Genomic DNA, 17791 nt, shown 5'->3' with positions numbered 1-17791 from the left:
TATGTGGGTCAAAATATGTTCTTTAACAGGTCACGGTATGAAGACAATGCCAGATGATCACAAAACTAAGCAATTTTCTAGATTGAAACATTGCAAAAACAAATCGCAATCAGTTATACGAAAATGCATTTTAAACGCCTCAGAATGTGTTCATGATGATATGAACAAAACTGAAGTAAATTTAACATTCGATCGGAGATTCAGTTTCGCCAATGTGATGTATTTTTTCAAGTTTCGTTTGTATTTTCCATTTTCCATGGTGTATACGTATACTTACGACCTCAATATTTTTTTACAGTGAAAACAACAACAAAGCTTTAAAAATGAATAATAAGAGTGTGTGATTTTGTTAAAAAATGCGAACCCAATAAAGCTGACATTTTAAAATCAATATCCATACGCTTAGTAAAGCATACCCTTAAATATAATTCGACCTATGAGACGGCCAGATTCATATATAATGTAATATAGGTTACATTTTCATTCCAAATAAAACGGTTGGTAAAGCATACTATTTTCATTAATATCCGTCATATGTCTAAAAAAATAATGTTACTCATTGAAAACAGCATATTTTTGTTTAAGAATAAGTAAATAATAAGTTTTACTAAATTAATCACTCAGTAACTATGTCTAACACTTGGTACTTCTTCACGTCTTTCTGGGCAAAATTAAATACATTCTTCCAAATCTTGACCCGAACTACAGCAACTCCCTAGATATGATAACATGATTAAACACATGGTCATATTCTCGGTCAATTAGGGGTTAATGTGTAGCTGAAATTGACTCTCGTGTAGAAATGAAAAGTGGAAAAATTGGCTGGTATTTCTTGGCATGGAGGCAATAACTCCATCATAATGACCGAGCAGAGGCAATAACTCCATCATAATGACCGCGCAAAGGCGATGATCCCCAACATTATGACCGAGCAGAGGCGATAACAACAGTCCAACATTATGACTGAGCAGAGGCAAGTACTCAAACATAATGACCGAGGAGACGATAACTCCAACATTATGACCGAGCAGATGCGATAACTCCAACATAATGAACGAGCGGAGGCGATAACAACGGTCCAACATTATGACTGAGCAGAGGCAAGTACTCCAACATTATGACCGAGCAGAGGCGATAACTCAAACTTTATGACCGAACAGATGCGTTTACTCCAACATAATGACCGAGCATAGGCAATAACTCCAACAATATGACCGATGGCCGAGCAAAGACAATAACAACAGTCCAACATTATGGTCGAGCAAAGGCGGTAGTCCCCAGCATTATGACCGAGCAAAGGCGATTAACCCCAACATTATGACCGAGCAAAGGCGATTAACCCCAACATTATGACCGAGCAAAGGCGATTAACCCCAACATTATGACCGAGCAAAGGCGATAACTCCAACATTATGACCGAGCGGAGGCGATAACTCCAGCATTATAACCGAGCAGAGGCGATAATTCAAACATTATGGCCGAACAAAGGCAATAACTCCAACAATATGACCAAAGGCCGAGCAAAGACAATAACTTAGGCGATAACAAAACATTATGGCCGAGCAAAGGCGATAACTCCAGCATTATAACCGAGCAGAGGCGATAACTCCAACATTATGGCCGAGCAAAGGCGATAACTCCAGCATTATAACCGAGCAGAGGCGATAACTCCAACATTATGACCGAACAAAGGCAATAGCTCCAACAATATGACCGATGGCCGAGCAACTATTTGTATTAAAAGATGCTAAATGTCATTAAAAGACATTTAACCTTTACTGTCGATGATCATAGTGAATTTATGAGTTATTTAAACTGGTATACCTCCGATCTGCTTGCGACTACTCTGATGAGAGTCGAGTCCTTGGCGATAACTCCAACTTTTTGGCCGAGCAAACGCGTTAACTCTAACATTTTGGCCGAGCAAACGCGTTAACTCCAACATTATGGCCGAGCAAAGACGCTTTCCTAAAAAACTTATCGAAATGAATAGCAGTGAGTACATATGTGTTTATTAAGTAATTTTAATAGACCATAATGTATAGTAAGATGTCGTAAGAAGTCGGAGGCATATATGTCAAATTACACATTACTGTAATATTGTTTCACATGGCGTAACAAGGCGATAACTTATATGTATTCATAACTATGTAAATGATTGCATTGATGTTTAAGCACTATGACTATAGTTAACCTTAAACTTGAGCAATAATCCGGGCTTACAATGAATACCTCATAATAAAGAGTAGATATGGTCATACAACATTAGTTTTGCTTTCATTATTATTATGGGCGTCGTTCCATTTTATGTGTTTGTATATCATATTACTGATGTGCGATAGATGGAAACAAATGACAGTTACCATGATGATAGGCTTTGAATATATAGTAGCAACTTAATACGCTAAATGGCATTACATTATTAAATATATAGTATACATGTGCAGTTTATTAGTTTTATGAAGTCTCCTTAAATATCATGACATTGGAGAAAATAACCCGTTCGGGAAATAAAACGCCCACTGTGCACAAAACTCACAAAAATGATATATGAATATTAAATGAAGACCAATTCAAAAGTATACTAGTAGGGTAGGGAAGTAGATCTCGGTGTTTTAAGAACTAGGCTGAATCATTCAGAATTTAAACTTTCGCGGGTGTTTAAAGGTCAGCCTACTGTCAATCATCCGATACACACTTCCTGTGTCAGATTTTGTGTCCCAATGTGTCAGCTAATGATGTAGCATTCTAAGACAGTTAGATGACCCGAATAAATATTTAAATGATTAGAAAGAGCTCGTTCGCTAAAATCACTCCGCCAATTCTTAATCATTAAAATAGTACTTCACTATTACATATTACATATTATATACGCAGCTTCCCATTTACATTAAAATAATTTTGGTCAGCAGAACATATGGCTATAAATATAACCATGTCCTTACTTGGCGTCTCCGTGGTCTAGTAACACACTTGACTGTCAATGCAGGGGTCGCAAGTTCGATTCCCCGCCGCACCACTGAAAATACGAATCGTCTTACGAGAGGTACGTTAAATGGGGATCTCGTGTGACAGTGATATACACTGGTGTACGTTAAAAAACCAGGGTTGTTCTGTCCAGAGTTACATTATGTCGATGCACTATGCCTAAAAAACTAAAATGACTAACACTCTTATCGGAGCACTCGCCGAATGGTCAAGGCCCGAGTGCGAGTTTAACCCTTTATTTTATGTCAAACAAAGCCATATTAGGCCATGTTTTAGTATATATTTTTCGATGTTAATACTTCATAAAAATGCATTTTTAGATAATAAACATGCAACAGGTATGAAAATAAATGACCCTCCTTAACGAGTGCATAAAAATGCGTATCTATGAAGCTATCGTTATTGCGTATATATCCGTATATTTGAAGTTATCGATAATGCGTAAATATCCGTATCTATGAAGCTATCGATAATTCGTCAATATCCGTATCTATGAAGCTATCGATAATGCGTAAATATCCGTATCTATGAAGCTATCGATTATGCGTAAATATCCGCATCTATGAAGCTATCGATATGCGTAAATATCCGTATTTATGAAGCTATCGATTATGGGTAAATATCCGTATATATGAAGCTATCGATAATGCGTAAATATCCGTATCAATGAAGCTATCGATAATGCGTACAAATCCGTATTTATGAAGCTAATGATAACGCGTAAATATCCGTATCTATAAAGCTATGGATCGAGGTGTAAAATTGCGTTACCATGTGGTAAAGGGTATTTATAAGCTTACACACCCAAAACGTCTCACATACTTGATGTGTCGCATATATGACACACCGATGATAGAATGTTAGACGAATGTGTAACTGTTTCTAAGCAAATGAATCATCACAGTCGTTTAATGGTATAATTATATTCAGACAAAATCACGTTAGGTTATCAAATATCAACTTATTCAATTATCATGTACCATATTTCATCTTGTAAAACTAACATTTATTACCCTACTCTAACATCAAGTGAAATTAGTTATGCAAGATGAAAGGTTGTTTTCCTATTCGGGTCTTAACTTGTGCTCATTAATTCAATTAATGCAGTGCATTATTTCTTAGTGAATATAATTACTGTCTTTTCAGAATGTGCAAATGGTTTCTATGGAAACAAAGAATTCGTAAAATAATATAAAACATAATTAAGCTTATGTATAATAATTTGTATCATATTCCTTATCAAGTTTTGTAGTTAAAAATCCTTATTGTGCGCATCTCAATTTAACGAAGTTAAAATAATGAATTTAGCTTCATATTACATCAGGAATTCCAACAGTTGATAATTGTCAATCCTGAAAAAAGGGTTTCCAGTTATTCAATTGAAACGGATTATCAGCAAAAGGTCACCACAACCTTCACCTTTGACCTGCTGGTCCAGAAATAAATAGGATTCATCCGCTGGTCATTAACAGCAGGTCTTGCAAGTTTGAGGTATCTGGCCTTTTTCTGTTATTGATTGGAAACGCATTTTTCAGCTCGGGGTCACCACGACCGTGACCATCGACCTAATGACCTCAAAATCTTTTGAAGGATTATCTGCTAGTCATTACCATTCTGCCTACCAAGTGTAAGGAATCTTGGCCAAATTGTTCTTATACATGTATATTGTTCGGAAACGGATTTTCACGCTCGAGGTTACCGTGACCTTGAACTTTAACACACTGACCTCAGATTAATAAGACTTCATCACCTAATCATTACCAACCTGCCTATCAAGTATGAAGATCCAGGGCTAAAGCGTTCTTCAGTTTTTGATCGGAAACTGCGGAGATGGACGGACGGACGGACGGTCCGATTACTATATGCCGCCCTTTCGGAGCATAAACGACCATATTTACAACTGTACAATAGACTGGAGTTAAAGCTCTCAATCTGAATAAAAGATAAATCCTGAACTTTAGAACCCCCGTGACTTTGAGTAAATATCAGGTCAAATAGTTGCTGTACACATATTTCTACACAAATAACATTCAGATCAATAATTGTACACATTCTTGGTTTGTTTGATATAGAGAACTGAAACAGGATGATTATAAAGAATACTGAAATCATTATCCTGGACACCAGTTTCTCTAAAATCTCGAAAAGTATTGACTCACTCCAGCATTTCATCGAAATCCGGAATATAATAACAAGAAAAGGGTTATTAGATGAACAAAAAACATTTGAGTACATCTTAAAAAATCCAGCAATTACCCTAATACATTTTGTTTTGGTCTAAAACTTAATTCAGGCTTTATTTAAATGATTGACCAAAATGTTAATATGACAAATTATGAGAGACTGGTTCATACAGGGTTTAAACGTAATTTTTCATCCATGGAAGGCTATAAGAGGAACAAAAATAGTTGGTTATATACGGTAACAATTTTTATTTCAATATAACATTATCAGTTTCCAAATATAAGTTTGAGCATAATCTATTATTTACTGTTTCAATAATACATGAAAAGGAATCAAGTGATATAAGCACATAACAAAACAATCATGACATGATTGAAAAGGAAGCTTTGAAGCTTGTAAAATATCTTGCTTTAATTTGGCAAAATAGTTATCCAGTAACTACTGAAATCATTTTGAAAAACTGGAGCCTGGTAGAGGCCTAGGAATATGAATATCAAGTGTTTCAATGACCACATTCATACAGATATTGAATAATAATAAATGTTTTGATTCTTCTAAAAATGAGAACTTATTCGATTTTCCAGCACTGGTCAAATGATTGAAAATATTTCACTGAATGCAAGAATATCAAATACATGTACTTACAACATCAAAGGTCTAATGTGCTGTCAATTATTTCCTTGGACAATATGTACTGTCACTTTCATATTTATGTTCAAAAATTGATGTTTTATGCATTTTTCTTAAAGCGTTAGTTACGCTTTTAGCCATAAAACATTAATTTTCAAACTGAAATGAAAATATGAAAATCTGCAATCTGATCTTCTGTCAGCAGTCTTATATCACTGTTTTTCAGATACTTACGCAAAACTGGCTCATTCCAAAACAAAAAAATATATAAAAAGTTGTAAAAACCGTAAATGTGCAAGAGTGCAGCTTTAAACATTTTATTATGATACCTTCCCTAGATATTCGGAATATCAGATTTGTCAATACTTCATTATTTTTGCATTGGGGAGCATGTCATATTTACCAATAACTACATTATACATGTACATCCTGAGACTCAATGAATTAATATGTACTGTACTCCATGGCTCTGTCAATAACAGAGATATCCAAGCCAGTTACCTCACTTTTATTATCAGTTCTCTCTTGAAGTTTGCATCTTGGTCCACAATATTACTTGCAGTGAAAGATTCACTGTCTCTGATTCCTATACCGCAGCGTTTGGACTGGATTTTCTGACCAAAAATGTGAACAATTTGCTGTTCAAGCCATCAGCTGAGACACTTAACTTTTCACACAGCATTGTCCATCCATAACCACCTCTGCAGGACCACAGCTCATGTACATGGCTTCTTCATTTCATCCGAGTAAATTTTCATTTTTTAAGTCTCCTTACACCAGGGATTGGTCAGCTCATGTATCAATGCTGGGAGCATACTTGGACTTCCAGACGTACATAGAGTCTCCGGCCGCCGTGACAAGACAGTTGTCAGAGGGGTGAAAGGTCAGCGAGTGCACGACCTTCTGACCTTCATGGGGCAGATGGTGGACGACCTTGCCCTAAAAGAAACATGACAATGAGAAATAGTTATCATTGCTTGTATAATGGCTTAGGCTTAAAAAACAACAACATTTGGTTCAGGTTACCTGACCCTACTTACTAAATAGGTGATGACCCTACCAAGCCTACCTACCCTACCCTTTCTGTTTTTGAAATTGTGTAACCAAACCATTATTTTTTCAGCCTTATAAACAGTTTCAAATAACTGTTATATAATTTACCATGCATGTAGTTAAAAAAATATATTTTATAATATTCATGAATCAATATAGTTATGTTCATGAATATTTACAATTAAAGTTTAGCCAGCTAAGGAGTGTCCTTGCAATGGAGCATGTGGATGTTTTTTACATAACAATTAAACACAACTTGATCAGTTATAAGAATATAACCATAATGAACTCCTACAAATTGTGTGTAAAATTATAAATTGAGTTGAAAATATGTTTTGGTTATAAATATATTTGTTTTTGACAAATTACCACCAGTGATTTACCTCAATAAGATCCCAGATATACACAGAGCCATCCTCGGATCCACTAAATACATGGGTGTCCTTGGCATTGAGACAACTGTCTATTCTGCAATCTGTGTTCTTGTGACCAACATACCTGCAGAATTATATGTTTTTACTTAACCGTATCATAATTACCGTATTGCATATAAACAAATGTAACACACTTTACATTTAACACACCAGAAATTCAAATTTATGTCTACATTCTCACAGATTGACGGTTTTGACAACTTTTTATTGTCTTGGAATAAGCCAATTTCTGCGTAAAAGTCTTAAAATCAATGATACAAAACTACTGACCAAAGATCAGATCGCAGTTTTTCATAGTATTTATATTCGAAAAGTGATGTTTTACGGCTAAAAGCGTTCCTTACGCTTTAAAAAAAATGATATTTTCGGCAGTTTTCCAAACAATTGTATATTTGAGAACACTTATTTTGTTAACACTGTATTGAGTGGCACTGATACCAAAATCAGTAAATTCTGAGGCAAAATCTAATAACAAATGTCAAAACTGACAATCTGTGAGAGTGCAGCTTTAACTATTTAACAAAAAGAGATAACTGCTCTAATGGTACAATAACATTATTTTTATTTACACCAAACAATTAAATATGTAAGTTATTAAATAGTTAATATTGAATATGTGACTATATTCATATACTTATAAAAGCCGAACCCATTGTGAACACTTGCTAACAACTACTGGTAGTTATATATTTGTATGTTAATAAGTGCTAATGCTGCCCCAAGTTAGGACCCTTATGCCTTTTTGAGAGACAAAGTTGTTAAGTTGTAAAAATTCTTTTTTTTAAAAGAATACACTGCTATTAAGCCATTAAACACAAGTGTCTGTCAGTTCTTCTTATGTATTAATAAGCAAATTGGTGTAGCTTAAAGCTACACCTCTCACAGATTGACCGTTTTGACATTTAAAAAAAAAAATTGTCTTAAAATGAGCCAATTTTTGCGAAAATGTCTGGAAACCAGTGATATAAGAAGGCTGACTAAACATTAAATTGTTGTTTTTCATATTTATGGTCGAAAATTGATGTTTTTTGCTTGAAGTGTTACCAACGCCTTAAGAAGATTGAATTTTCGGCCGTTTTACAATCAATTGAGATCCTTTCTATTGTGAGTTATCTTAAATAACTAAACTGAAGGCATTGATGCCAAAATCAGCTGATTCTAAGACAAAAAAAATAAAAAATGTCAAAACAAGTCAATTTGTGAGAGTGCAGCTTTAAGGGCAACAAAGCAACCTACTCATTAAGCATCTCCCCCGTTCCCTTGTCAATGAGTTTTAGGCTGCTGTCCAGGGTGGAGACTAACACACACTGGCTGTCACGGGTAAATGTCACACTGGTCACAGATTCTACAAGATGTGGACAACAAATAATGTATAATTTTTTCCACCCTTCATCAATATAGCCTTCAGCTTATTTATACAGTCTCAGAACATCTTATAGAAAAAAGATTGACAAAAATGTCAAAATTATAGTCACACTTTATCAAAAGAAAATCAACTTTAAAAAAAAAAAAATCTTTTTGCTCAATACAATAAGTTAGTTTTATAAAACACAAATGAAGGTAAAATAAAACAAAAAACTACCAATCATTATTTTGTTACTGCAACTTGCTTTGATAAAAGCCTCCAATAACTTTGTAGATCTTAAGAATATATACATGTAGCACAATCTAACAGCCCGTCACAACAATGAGACAGAACAAGAAATTAACTTAAATTATTGCGTATTCACTCACTTCCAATGAGATCAGTACACAGCTTTCCCACCCTGAGATCATATCGTCTGATCCTGCCATCTGCTGAGCCTGTCAGGATCTCATGGTCAGACACCTGAATGCAGGTGACACTGTCCTTGGCCTCATCCAGAACCTAAGCAAATGTGAATGTCAGAATGATTTTGCTGATCAAAGGTTTTAAGTACATTGTATGTCAAATGTATGTTGTCAACTGTATGATGTCAACATATAGTTTCATGTTTTTATACTCCCATTTACCATTTACCATCATACGTAGCTTTAAATTCAATTTCATAAGAAAATCGAAAACTTTGAAGTCAAGATGCAAGATACAAGAATTTAAAGTCAGGTATATGATATAAAGACATTATATTAATGAACTATTTTCCTACATAAATAACAAACAAACATGTACATTCAACTGGTGACCTGGAAATAAATTCAATTATAGAAAACTGTTTAAACTTTCCTTTTTAAAATTGAATTCTATCAGCACTAAAAATTTAGCGTGCAACTAGTTGCAGAATCCATGATTTGTCTATTGTCCTATATATGTAATTGACTTTTTGCATTATAAGAGAGAAGAATTCTAAAAAGCTTGGACTAGCTCATAACTCACCTGTACAGGTTCCATTTTCCTGGATTTGAGGTCAAAGATCTTGACAGTGCTGTCAATGGACCCAGACAGCACCAGTGATGACTCTTCATTGAATCTTACACAGTTTACAATTCCTGCATGAAAACCAAAAAAACTGTTTAAAAAAATTAAAGAGTATGTTAAATTTAATAGTTGAAAAAAAAAATCCAAAAGCTGATACATATATTAAAACATAACTATTGTACACAATTTAGAAGACCATCATTATATCTCATAATTAATTTTAGTGAAGTTTAATATTCTGGTCAAACTAATTCATCAGACAGAGCGATTATGTCTGTATTACAAATGAGAAATGTTGAACCAGAAAGTATTAAACAGAATTTTTATACACAGGTCTAACATATAAAAAAGTGTTTGGATAAACTGCTTTACATACCTGCATGTCCCCTGTATTTTCGCAAAGACTTTCCCGAGGCCACATCAAACACCATGACAGTCTTGTCCATGCTGCATGAACAGATCTGGCTGTTATCACTCGAGCTCTGGGCATCAAGCACTTCAAACCCATGACCCATGTAGGACTTCAAGAGCAGCTTGCGGTGAGGGTTCCATAGTTTTACACTTTTGTCACTTCCACATGTCAGGCAGTAGGTGCCATCCACTGAAATATTGGTACATTCATGACAAATGCAAATAATAACGTGTGTTTCCAGTTTGAAAAGGAAATTCTGACCCGAGGGCAAGTGTGGAAGCCAGTTACAAAGCTTGCCAAGTTACTGGCCATGCCAGTGTCAGAATTACAAAGTCCAAATGTTAAAAAAAGGTAACCTTAACATGTGTTTAAATTGTGGCTAGACCCCTTCCTGAATATATTACATACATTTGTTTTTGTTTCATACTTCTTGTTAGGTTGTCCTGTTTGCAAGTGCACTGTGCACACAAACAGGATTTTGACAACTCAGAAATTGTGAATGCAGGTTTGTTAGTTTGTGCTTTAAAGGAATCTTTTTTTTTTTATTTCAAGGAATTTTGATGTATCTCTTGGACCATATTTATGAAATAAAATCTACTTACAGAGTAAAATTTAAAAATGTCAACATTTTACATTTTTCAATTTTACCCTGTTTGTATTTAGTACCATTTCATGAAAAATCCTAATCAAAAATGATTATCAGCTGCTAGCTACCGCCAATTTTGGATTGCGCAGATCAAAATTAGTTCATTGATGGACAGCACAGCATATTAACCCCTTCATCCCCTATCCCCCTTCGGTTTTTATTTCAAACTCATTTTTTTTATGATAAAAACTTCCATTACGAAACTGCGTATTTATGTACACTCAGCTACGCCCCTGATTATGGATTTGAATGGAAAAACCTGGTTAAGGCTATTTCAAGGTTGTGCTGTCTTAAAAATCCTAACTGTCAACCCTAAGAACCTTAACCACTCTCGACCACAGCCCCTAGTCCAAATAATTGTACGTTGACAGATTTTTTTTAGATTTCTGATATGGCAAATCCTTCACGTACAAATTGTTTAGTACCAAAAGTGGGTACAGTACACTCAACGAGTTAGACCCACTTTCCGTTTCCCTCCGCAGATTTTTGCTATCGCGGCCAACACAATTTTATCGACTGTCCGCGTTCCTCGGAGTTTGAATTTAAGGCCCTCGGAGGGTGATAAGTCGACCGAAGAATAAAGAACTTGGCGTTCCTCGGAGGGGTTAACTCCGCGAAAAATCTGCGGACACTAGATAAGAATCTACGCTGAAGTTATATTTATTTTATTAAAATTTTCAACAGATTACGACGGCTCCAGTAATTTGCTATTATTCTTTTTCCTCTGCCCGTTTTGCATGAAGTTAGCTTACCACAAGAATGCAGTCGTATTTCACTAGTTGCACATGCATCTTATAAATGTGTTTTTGCTAATGACTGATAAACACATTTCTTCCAAGAAATTCTAGGTTACACATTTTCAGAAAATCAGGAGGTCAAAGACGCGTTCAAAGTTCACAGCGCATGGTTTTGAAGGCCTTCTTGCCTCGTTTTCTGTGGAGAATTCCATGAAACGTGATAGCTATTTTTAACCACCAATAATAAATAGTATATTCTACATTGTATTGATCATGCGCTTGACGTCAGAGGTCATGGTTCAGAATCGTGTAAATAGTCGGCTGCTTTATGATGCAATAACTTAGTGGATATACTTTAATGATTCAATGATTATAATTCAAGACAATATTCAATTGGCGTTTACGGACATAAATACAAATTAAACGTTGGTACATGTAAGAATCTTTTACGCATAACAATGTGCATAAGCATAAAAATAAATAATTTCTAAACAAGAATGATTTCTTGCTTATCTGATTAGACTCGGAGTTCCGCCGCGGGATCATAAAATCGGACGATTCTCAACGCTATCGTTCATATTAAACTCGGCGGTAAGCCAGCCACTCGGAGGAACTTGGGGGGATTTTAGCGAGGGCAATAGTTTTACCCTCGGAGGAAACCCGCGATCATCGACTTTATCCCTCGGAGTGAGCGAGGAAAGTGGGTCTAACTCGTTGAGTGTACTGTAGTTGTTCCGATCAGGATTTCGGGTTAAAGCATATAGCGTCTATAAAATATCATAAAAACAAGAAATATTACCAGATAATGTTATTTTATATTAGTTCCGTACACAAAAAAATAAATATCCAGCTTATAATTATGAGTTTGACGGCTTTTCTTCATTTCATTCTGTCAAAACATAACGATATATACATGAAGGGCACCTGCAAGACATTAGGGCACAGTTTTAAATCGCTCAGAACATTTCGGCCATGGCCGAGTTGTTACGATTGTATAACGAGGTCTATCTCGTAGCTTTGTCGGAGGAGGCCGAGTTATTACGATTGTATCGAGTTGTTCCCCTTCGTATAATTGTTGTCTGTGTCAGTCAACTTTCGTTTTATTGGAAAGGTAAACAACTTGTTTTAATGCATTAAATGCTTGTTAAGTGCAAAATAACATTTCACTTACATGGTTAAATATTAATATAACTCTTTATGATCAATTTCAACCATAAAATACTTCACTTAAAACAATTTCAATATTTTTAAAACACCCCCGTTTTTTGCACATTCCCGTTTAGACATTAGGGATTGGAAGAATCCCGTATAACACGTCTATTATTTGAGACTACCACAGCCCCCAAGTTTGCAAAACAATCTAAGTGCATTACCATTAAAACGGACTGCTCTTACAGCTCCTTGCTTGCAAATTTGAGAATAAACTAATTTGACTGGTAATGTGTCGGCCATTTTAGTGAATAAAGAAATTATTTTGTAACACTAGATTTTGGTTTCGAATTCACGTGTAACGTTTTCGAACGTTTCATTTTTCCCATCTTAGGCCAGCTCGACATGACCAGAGCAGCATGTTCGAATCAATATTATAAGAGAAAGAAATCACATATTAAAAAATATCGGCTTTGATAATATTTTTAAATGCATTATGCGATTGGAAATGTTATAATATATTTATTCTGCAAAATATTGGTAGCTGTTTCAACTTAATTTTGATGCGAAACTGAGAGTTATAAGAAATCTTCAAAATGGCGGCGTCCACAGACTTTTATTTGCGGTATTATGTTGGTCACAAAGGCAAATTTGGACACGAATTTCTGGAATTTGAATTCCGTCCAGATGGTCAGTATTAAACCAAGAACCTATTTATGTAAAAGTATAGTAGTTTCATTGATGCATTATACAGTCATTACACTCGCCGGCATTTTGTTTTGGTCAGTTGATAAAACATGCATGGAAATGATCAATACAATTTAAAAGTTAAAAAGTGCATGTTATCAAACAGTATAATGACAGTATAGTAGTTCATTTGGGGATTTCTGATCATTGAACTCTGTTGATTAGACAATGCAACTTCGTTGTGTCCCAACTATGTTAATAACTTGTGGTGGTTGGACAACCGTTTGAATCAAGAATATGTGGAGTAAATTTTTTACAATACCTATCATATTACTGACTGACATTCAACATATTGTGTGGCAGATTGGTGGTCCAGTGGTAACAGACTTGACTGCCAATCCAGGGGTCGCAGGATCCGTTCCCCCCACGCCTCTGAAAAATATAAATAAGTCTTCCTGGAGGGACGTAAAAGGCGGGCCCCATGTGAAAGTGCTATACACTGGCGAACATTAAAGAACCAGGGTAGCTCTAACCAGGGTTACATTCTGTCTGTGCGCTGTTCTCCAAATACCTCAAATAACTAACAAGCTTATCAGAGCACTCGCAGAATGGCAAGGCCCTAGTACAAATAAGCTTACACTCCACCATTCAACATGTATTGCATGCAGTGGTCTGTAAAATTTACCTTTGATATGGTTGTTTAATGTAGATATGTTGACTTGAGTTATGGCAGATCGATCTGTCCACACATTTATGGCCATAGTTGTAATTTAATCCAATTCTTTGAAGAATATTCATCAAATTCTACCTATTTTTATCCGTATGTATATCAAATTTAAAGCTGTGTCTTGCAGATTTTTAACCAATTCCTTGTTTATTTTGCAGGCAAGTTAAGGTATGCCAACAATTCAAACTACAAAAATGACACAATGATCAGGAAAGAGGTATGTTATGTAAATTGTAACCATTAACTTTCAGGTGAAGATAAATTACTGTGCTTGTTAGGAGGAAAATTGTTAAATGTACTAAAATTAAAAACCCATCTTAAAAAATCAGGTGATATGATGGAAAGAATGTGGGTAAAACATTCTTCATATGTTTGTTACAATTGTCTGTCCTACTCTTAAATTTGAACCATAACCCAAATTCCTAGAACAATCTTAAAAAATCTTATGTCTCTTTCTTAAAACAGGATACAAATTGTGTAACTATATCCTTCAAAGAGTTGTGAGGAAATTTTATTTGAGATTATAACCCCCCAAAAATGTTTTGTAATATCATCTTTTAAGTTACTTGTTTTGTAAATTGAATAAAATAATGAGCTTTTTACACTTGTTCAAGAAATTGGAGCCAGCTGATTCTTATCGTTGTATTTTATGAAAGTGCATTACAAGTACATGTTCTGTAATCATTGTTCAATTTTTTATCAGGCGTTTGTTCACAAGTCTGTTATGGAGGAACTGAAGAGAATCATTGATGACTCTGAGGTCATGCAAGAAGATGACGGTCTGTGGCCACCTCCTGACAGGATCGGCAGACAGGTAGGGGTTTAACATACACTATCATGACTGTTCTTAATGTTTATCTAAAATGGCTTAATGCTTTCCTTTTAATAGTTTTGTGCAGAGAGTTTGAAAAGAGTTTTACAAAGTTTTCAAATATCCATGTTCCATTAACCAGCATGTGTCCAAAGTTCCATGATTTAATTGTTTCAAACAGGTGACAAAATATCAACAGATGCAACAGTTGCTTGTTGCAAAGTAATTGCCTTGTTTACAGACACAAGATATTTTTGTATCAACATAGATGCACCGTATAATAGTTTTAGTTATCCTTCTTGTTTTAGTTGTCCTTCTCAATACTTAAATCTGAAATTTAAGACGTATGGTCTCTTAGATTGACAAAGTTTTAGCTTTGGGTTAAAATACATGTACATATGTATGATTGTATCTGTAGGATAAATGTTATGCTAATTGCTTGTGTGTTGCAGGAACTGGAGATTGTAATTGGCGATGAACACATTTCATTCACCACATCTAAAATTGGCTCACTCGTCGATGTAAACCAGAGCAAGTAAGTCCCACACAACCAAGTATAAACACACTTATAAAGCATTTTAAAACTGGTAAAGAAGGAGAGGACATTCCTTTTATTTCTCATAGCCAAATAAAATCTGACAAATGTTATTTTAGCTTGTCCTCTTTTTTTTGAAGTAAAAAACACAGCATAGCATAGTTTACATTACAGATAGTCAGATATGGTGATGAGAAGGGCTTTCTTATATAAGAAGTAATATAAAAAGAGTTTGTCCGGTTAGTGCAGTGGTAAGCGCACTCACTTCTCACCAAGGTGGCCCAGGTTTGATTCCCAATCTGGGGGCATGCGAGTTTGAGCCGGACAAGTGGGTTTTCTTGGGTACTCCGGTTTTCCACACAACACAAGACCACTCTCTCAGGAAACATTGTGCCAACGAGATTGACTTAGTGTAATTTATCATAACTTTCTTCACAATTGTGTAATATATATAATGTTTTAACTAAGAAAGGCTTCACCTCTTGCCCAATGTTAGTTTAACTTTTAATTCTATTAACAATGTTGTGTTTGTTTCAGAGACCCCGAGGGGTTGAGGACGTTCTACTACCTGGTCCAGGACCTGAAATGCCTCGTCTTCTCACTGATTGGGCTGCACTTTAAAATAAAGCCCATATAACTGTGCACTAAGTTCATTATGGACTCATTTCATGTCTTAAATTCCATTTCATTATGATTACTTTCATTTCGGACATATTTCATGTTTGTCACTTGTACATGTATATTTTGTTCATTCATTTTGGACCATAATCATGTTTGAGATCTTTGTCAGAAATGCTTTCATCTATAGACTGAAATACACTGAATGTACATGTAGTCTTTAATGTACATGTCCATGGAACTAAAGTCCTCATTATTCAGGATCATGTTGTCTGCTTAGCATTAAAGATTTGTTCAAATATTCTATACTTGTATTTTTATATACATGTACATACAAATAGGAACAAGCATTTTTTTTTAAGAAGATGAAAATTATATCATAGTTGTTTTCTTATTAGAATATATGTGTTTTTGTCTAGTTAGCTGATCACTAGAAAAGTATACCGTGAAAAGTCTTACAGTGAGAAAATTGAAGTGTTAAGTTAAAAAGTAAACCATTGACAGCGTGGAGGTCTGGAAGAAAAAAATAAAACTATTTAGTAGAAAAGTATACGGTGAAGGTCTTGCAGTAACTACATGGACATATTAGAAGAGATATTAAAGACTAATTCTTTAAATAAGACTTTTAAGAAAGGTGTGTATTTTCATGATTATGATAAATAAAACAAATAAACACTATTGTTTAGTCAAATCTCCAATGAAATTGGTTTTTCATTATCAAGCAAAAAAGATGTATTAAAAAAAAAATCTTGGTGTGGGTAGTTTTTAGCTCCACTGGCCGAAGGCCATGGAGCTTATTTCGTCACAGATTGTCCGTCGTGAGTGCGTGCGTGCGTAAACTTTTACTTTAAACGACATCTCCTCTGAAACTGATAAGCGGATTTTGACAAAACTTCACAGGAATGTTCCTTTGGTGGTCCTTTACCAAAATTGCTCAAACGGTTCCGGTCCATTGCACAATATGGCCGCCAGAGCTAAAAATAGCAAAATCTTTAAACGACATCTCCTCTGAAACGGTTCGGCAGATTTTGATGAAACTTGACAGTAATGTTCCTTGGGTGGTCCTTTATTAAAATTGCTCAAATGGTTCTGGTCCATTGCACAATATGGCCGCCACAGCTAAAAATAGCAAAATCTTTAAACGACATCTCCTCTGAAACGGATAGGCAGATTTTGATGAAACTTGACAGAATTGTTCCTTGGGTGGTCCTTAACCAAAATTGCTCAAATGGTTCCGGTCCGCTGCACAACATGGCTGCCAGGGCAAAAAAATAGAAAAACCCTTAAAGAACATCTCAGAAACCGATGATCAGATTTTGATGAAACTTAACAGAAATGTTCCTTGGATGGTCCTTTATCAAATTTGCTTCAATGGTTTCGGTCCACTGCACAAGATGGCCCCCAGAGGTAAAAATAGAAAAACCTTTAAACGACTTCTCCTCAGAAACCGATGATCGTATTGCAATGAAACTTGACAGAAATGTTACTTGGGTAGTCCTTAACCAAAATAGTCCAAACAGTTCTGGTCTGCTGCACAACATGGGCACCAGAGCTAAGAATAGAAAAAAAACGTTAAACTACATCTTCTCAGAAACCGATTATCAGATTTTGATGAAACTTTACATAAATGTTCATCGGGATGCCCTTTAACCAAAATTGCCCAAATGGTTCCGGTCTGCTGCACAACATGGCTGCGAGAGTTAAAAATAGAAAAACCTTTAAGGACTTCTCGTCCGCAGTCTTCACGAAAAACATTTTAACCTACTAGCCAGTTGGACTAGCATA

General features: G+C 35.2%; 2 protein-coding genes across 2 annotated transcripts; one reads left to right on the top strand and one right to left on the bottom strand.

Annotated features, from left to right (window-relative positions):
- Positions 1–5422: 5422 nt before the first annotated feature.
- LOC128214501 (WD repeat domain-containing protein 83-like) lies at positions 5423–13027 on the bottom strand. The gene is made up of 7 exons (XM_052920999.1): positions 12853–13027; positions 10061–10285; positions 9643–9755; positions 9024–9156; positions 8526–8634; positions 7239–7353; positions 5423–6741 (listed from the first exon to the last, which is right to left on the bottom strand). The coding sequence occupies exons 1-7, from the start codon at positions 12929–12931 to the stop codon at positions 6595–6597; spliced, it is 921 nt and encodes a 306-aa protein (XP_052776959.1). The 5' UTR covers positions 12932–13027; the 3' UTR covers positions 5423–6594.
- Positions 13028–13216: 189 nt separating this feature from the next.
- On the top strand, positions 13217–16684 carry LOC128214155 (protein mago nashi homolog 2). The gene is made up of 5 exons (XM_052920469.1): positions 13217–13318; positions 14201–14259; positions 14746–14856; positions 15306–15388; positions 15926–16684. Exons 1-5 carry the CDS (start codon positions 13225–13227, stop codon positions 16023–16025), a joined length of 447 nt encoding a protein of 148 aa, XP_052776429.1. The 5' UTR covers positions 13217–13224; the 3' UTR covers positions 16026–16684.
- Positions 16685–17791: the final 1107 nt, after the last annotated feature.

Source organism: Mya arenaria, chromosome 13, assembly GCF_026914265.1.
Source record: "Mya arenaria isolate MELC-2E11 chromosome 13, ASM2691426v1".
In the NCBI taxonomy this organism is placed as follows: Eukaryota; Metazoa; Mollusca; class Bivalvia; order Myida; family Myidae; genus Mya; species Mya arenaria.
Note: the sequence above shows the minus strand (reverse complement) of the source record. Positions and strands in the feature narration are given on the sequence as shown.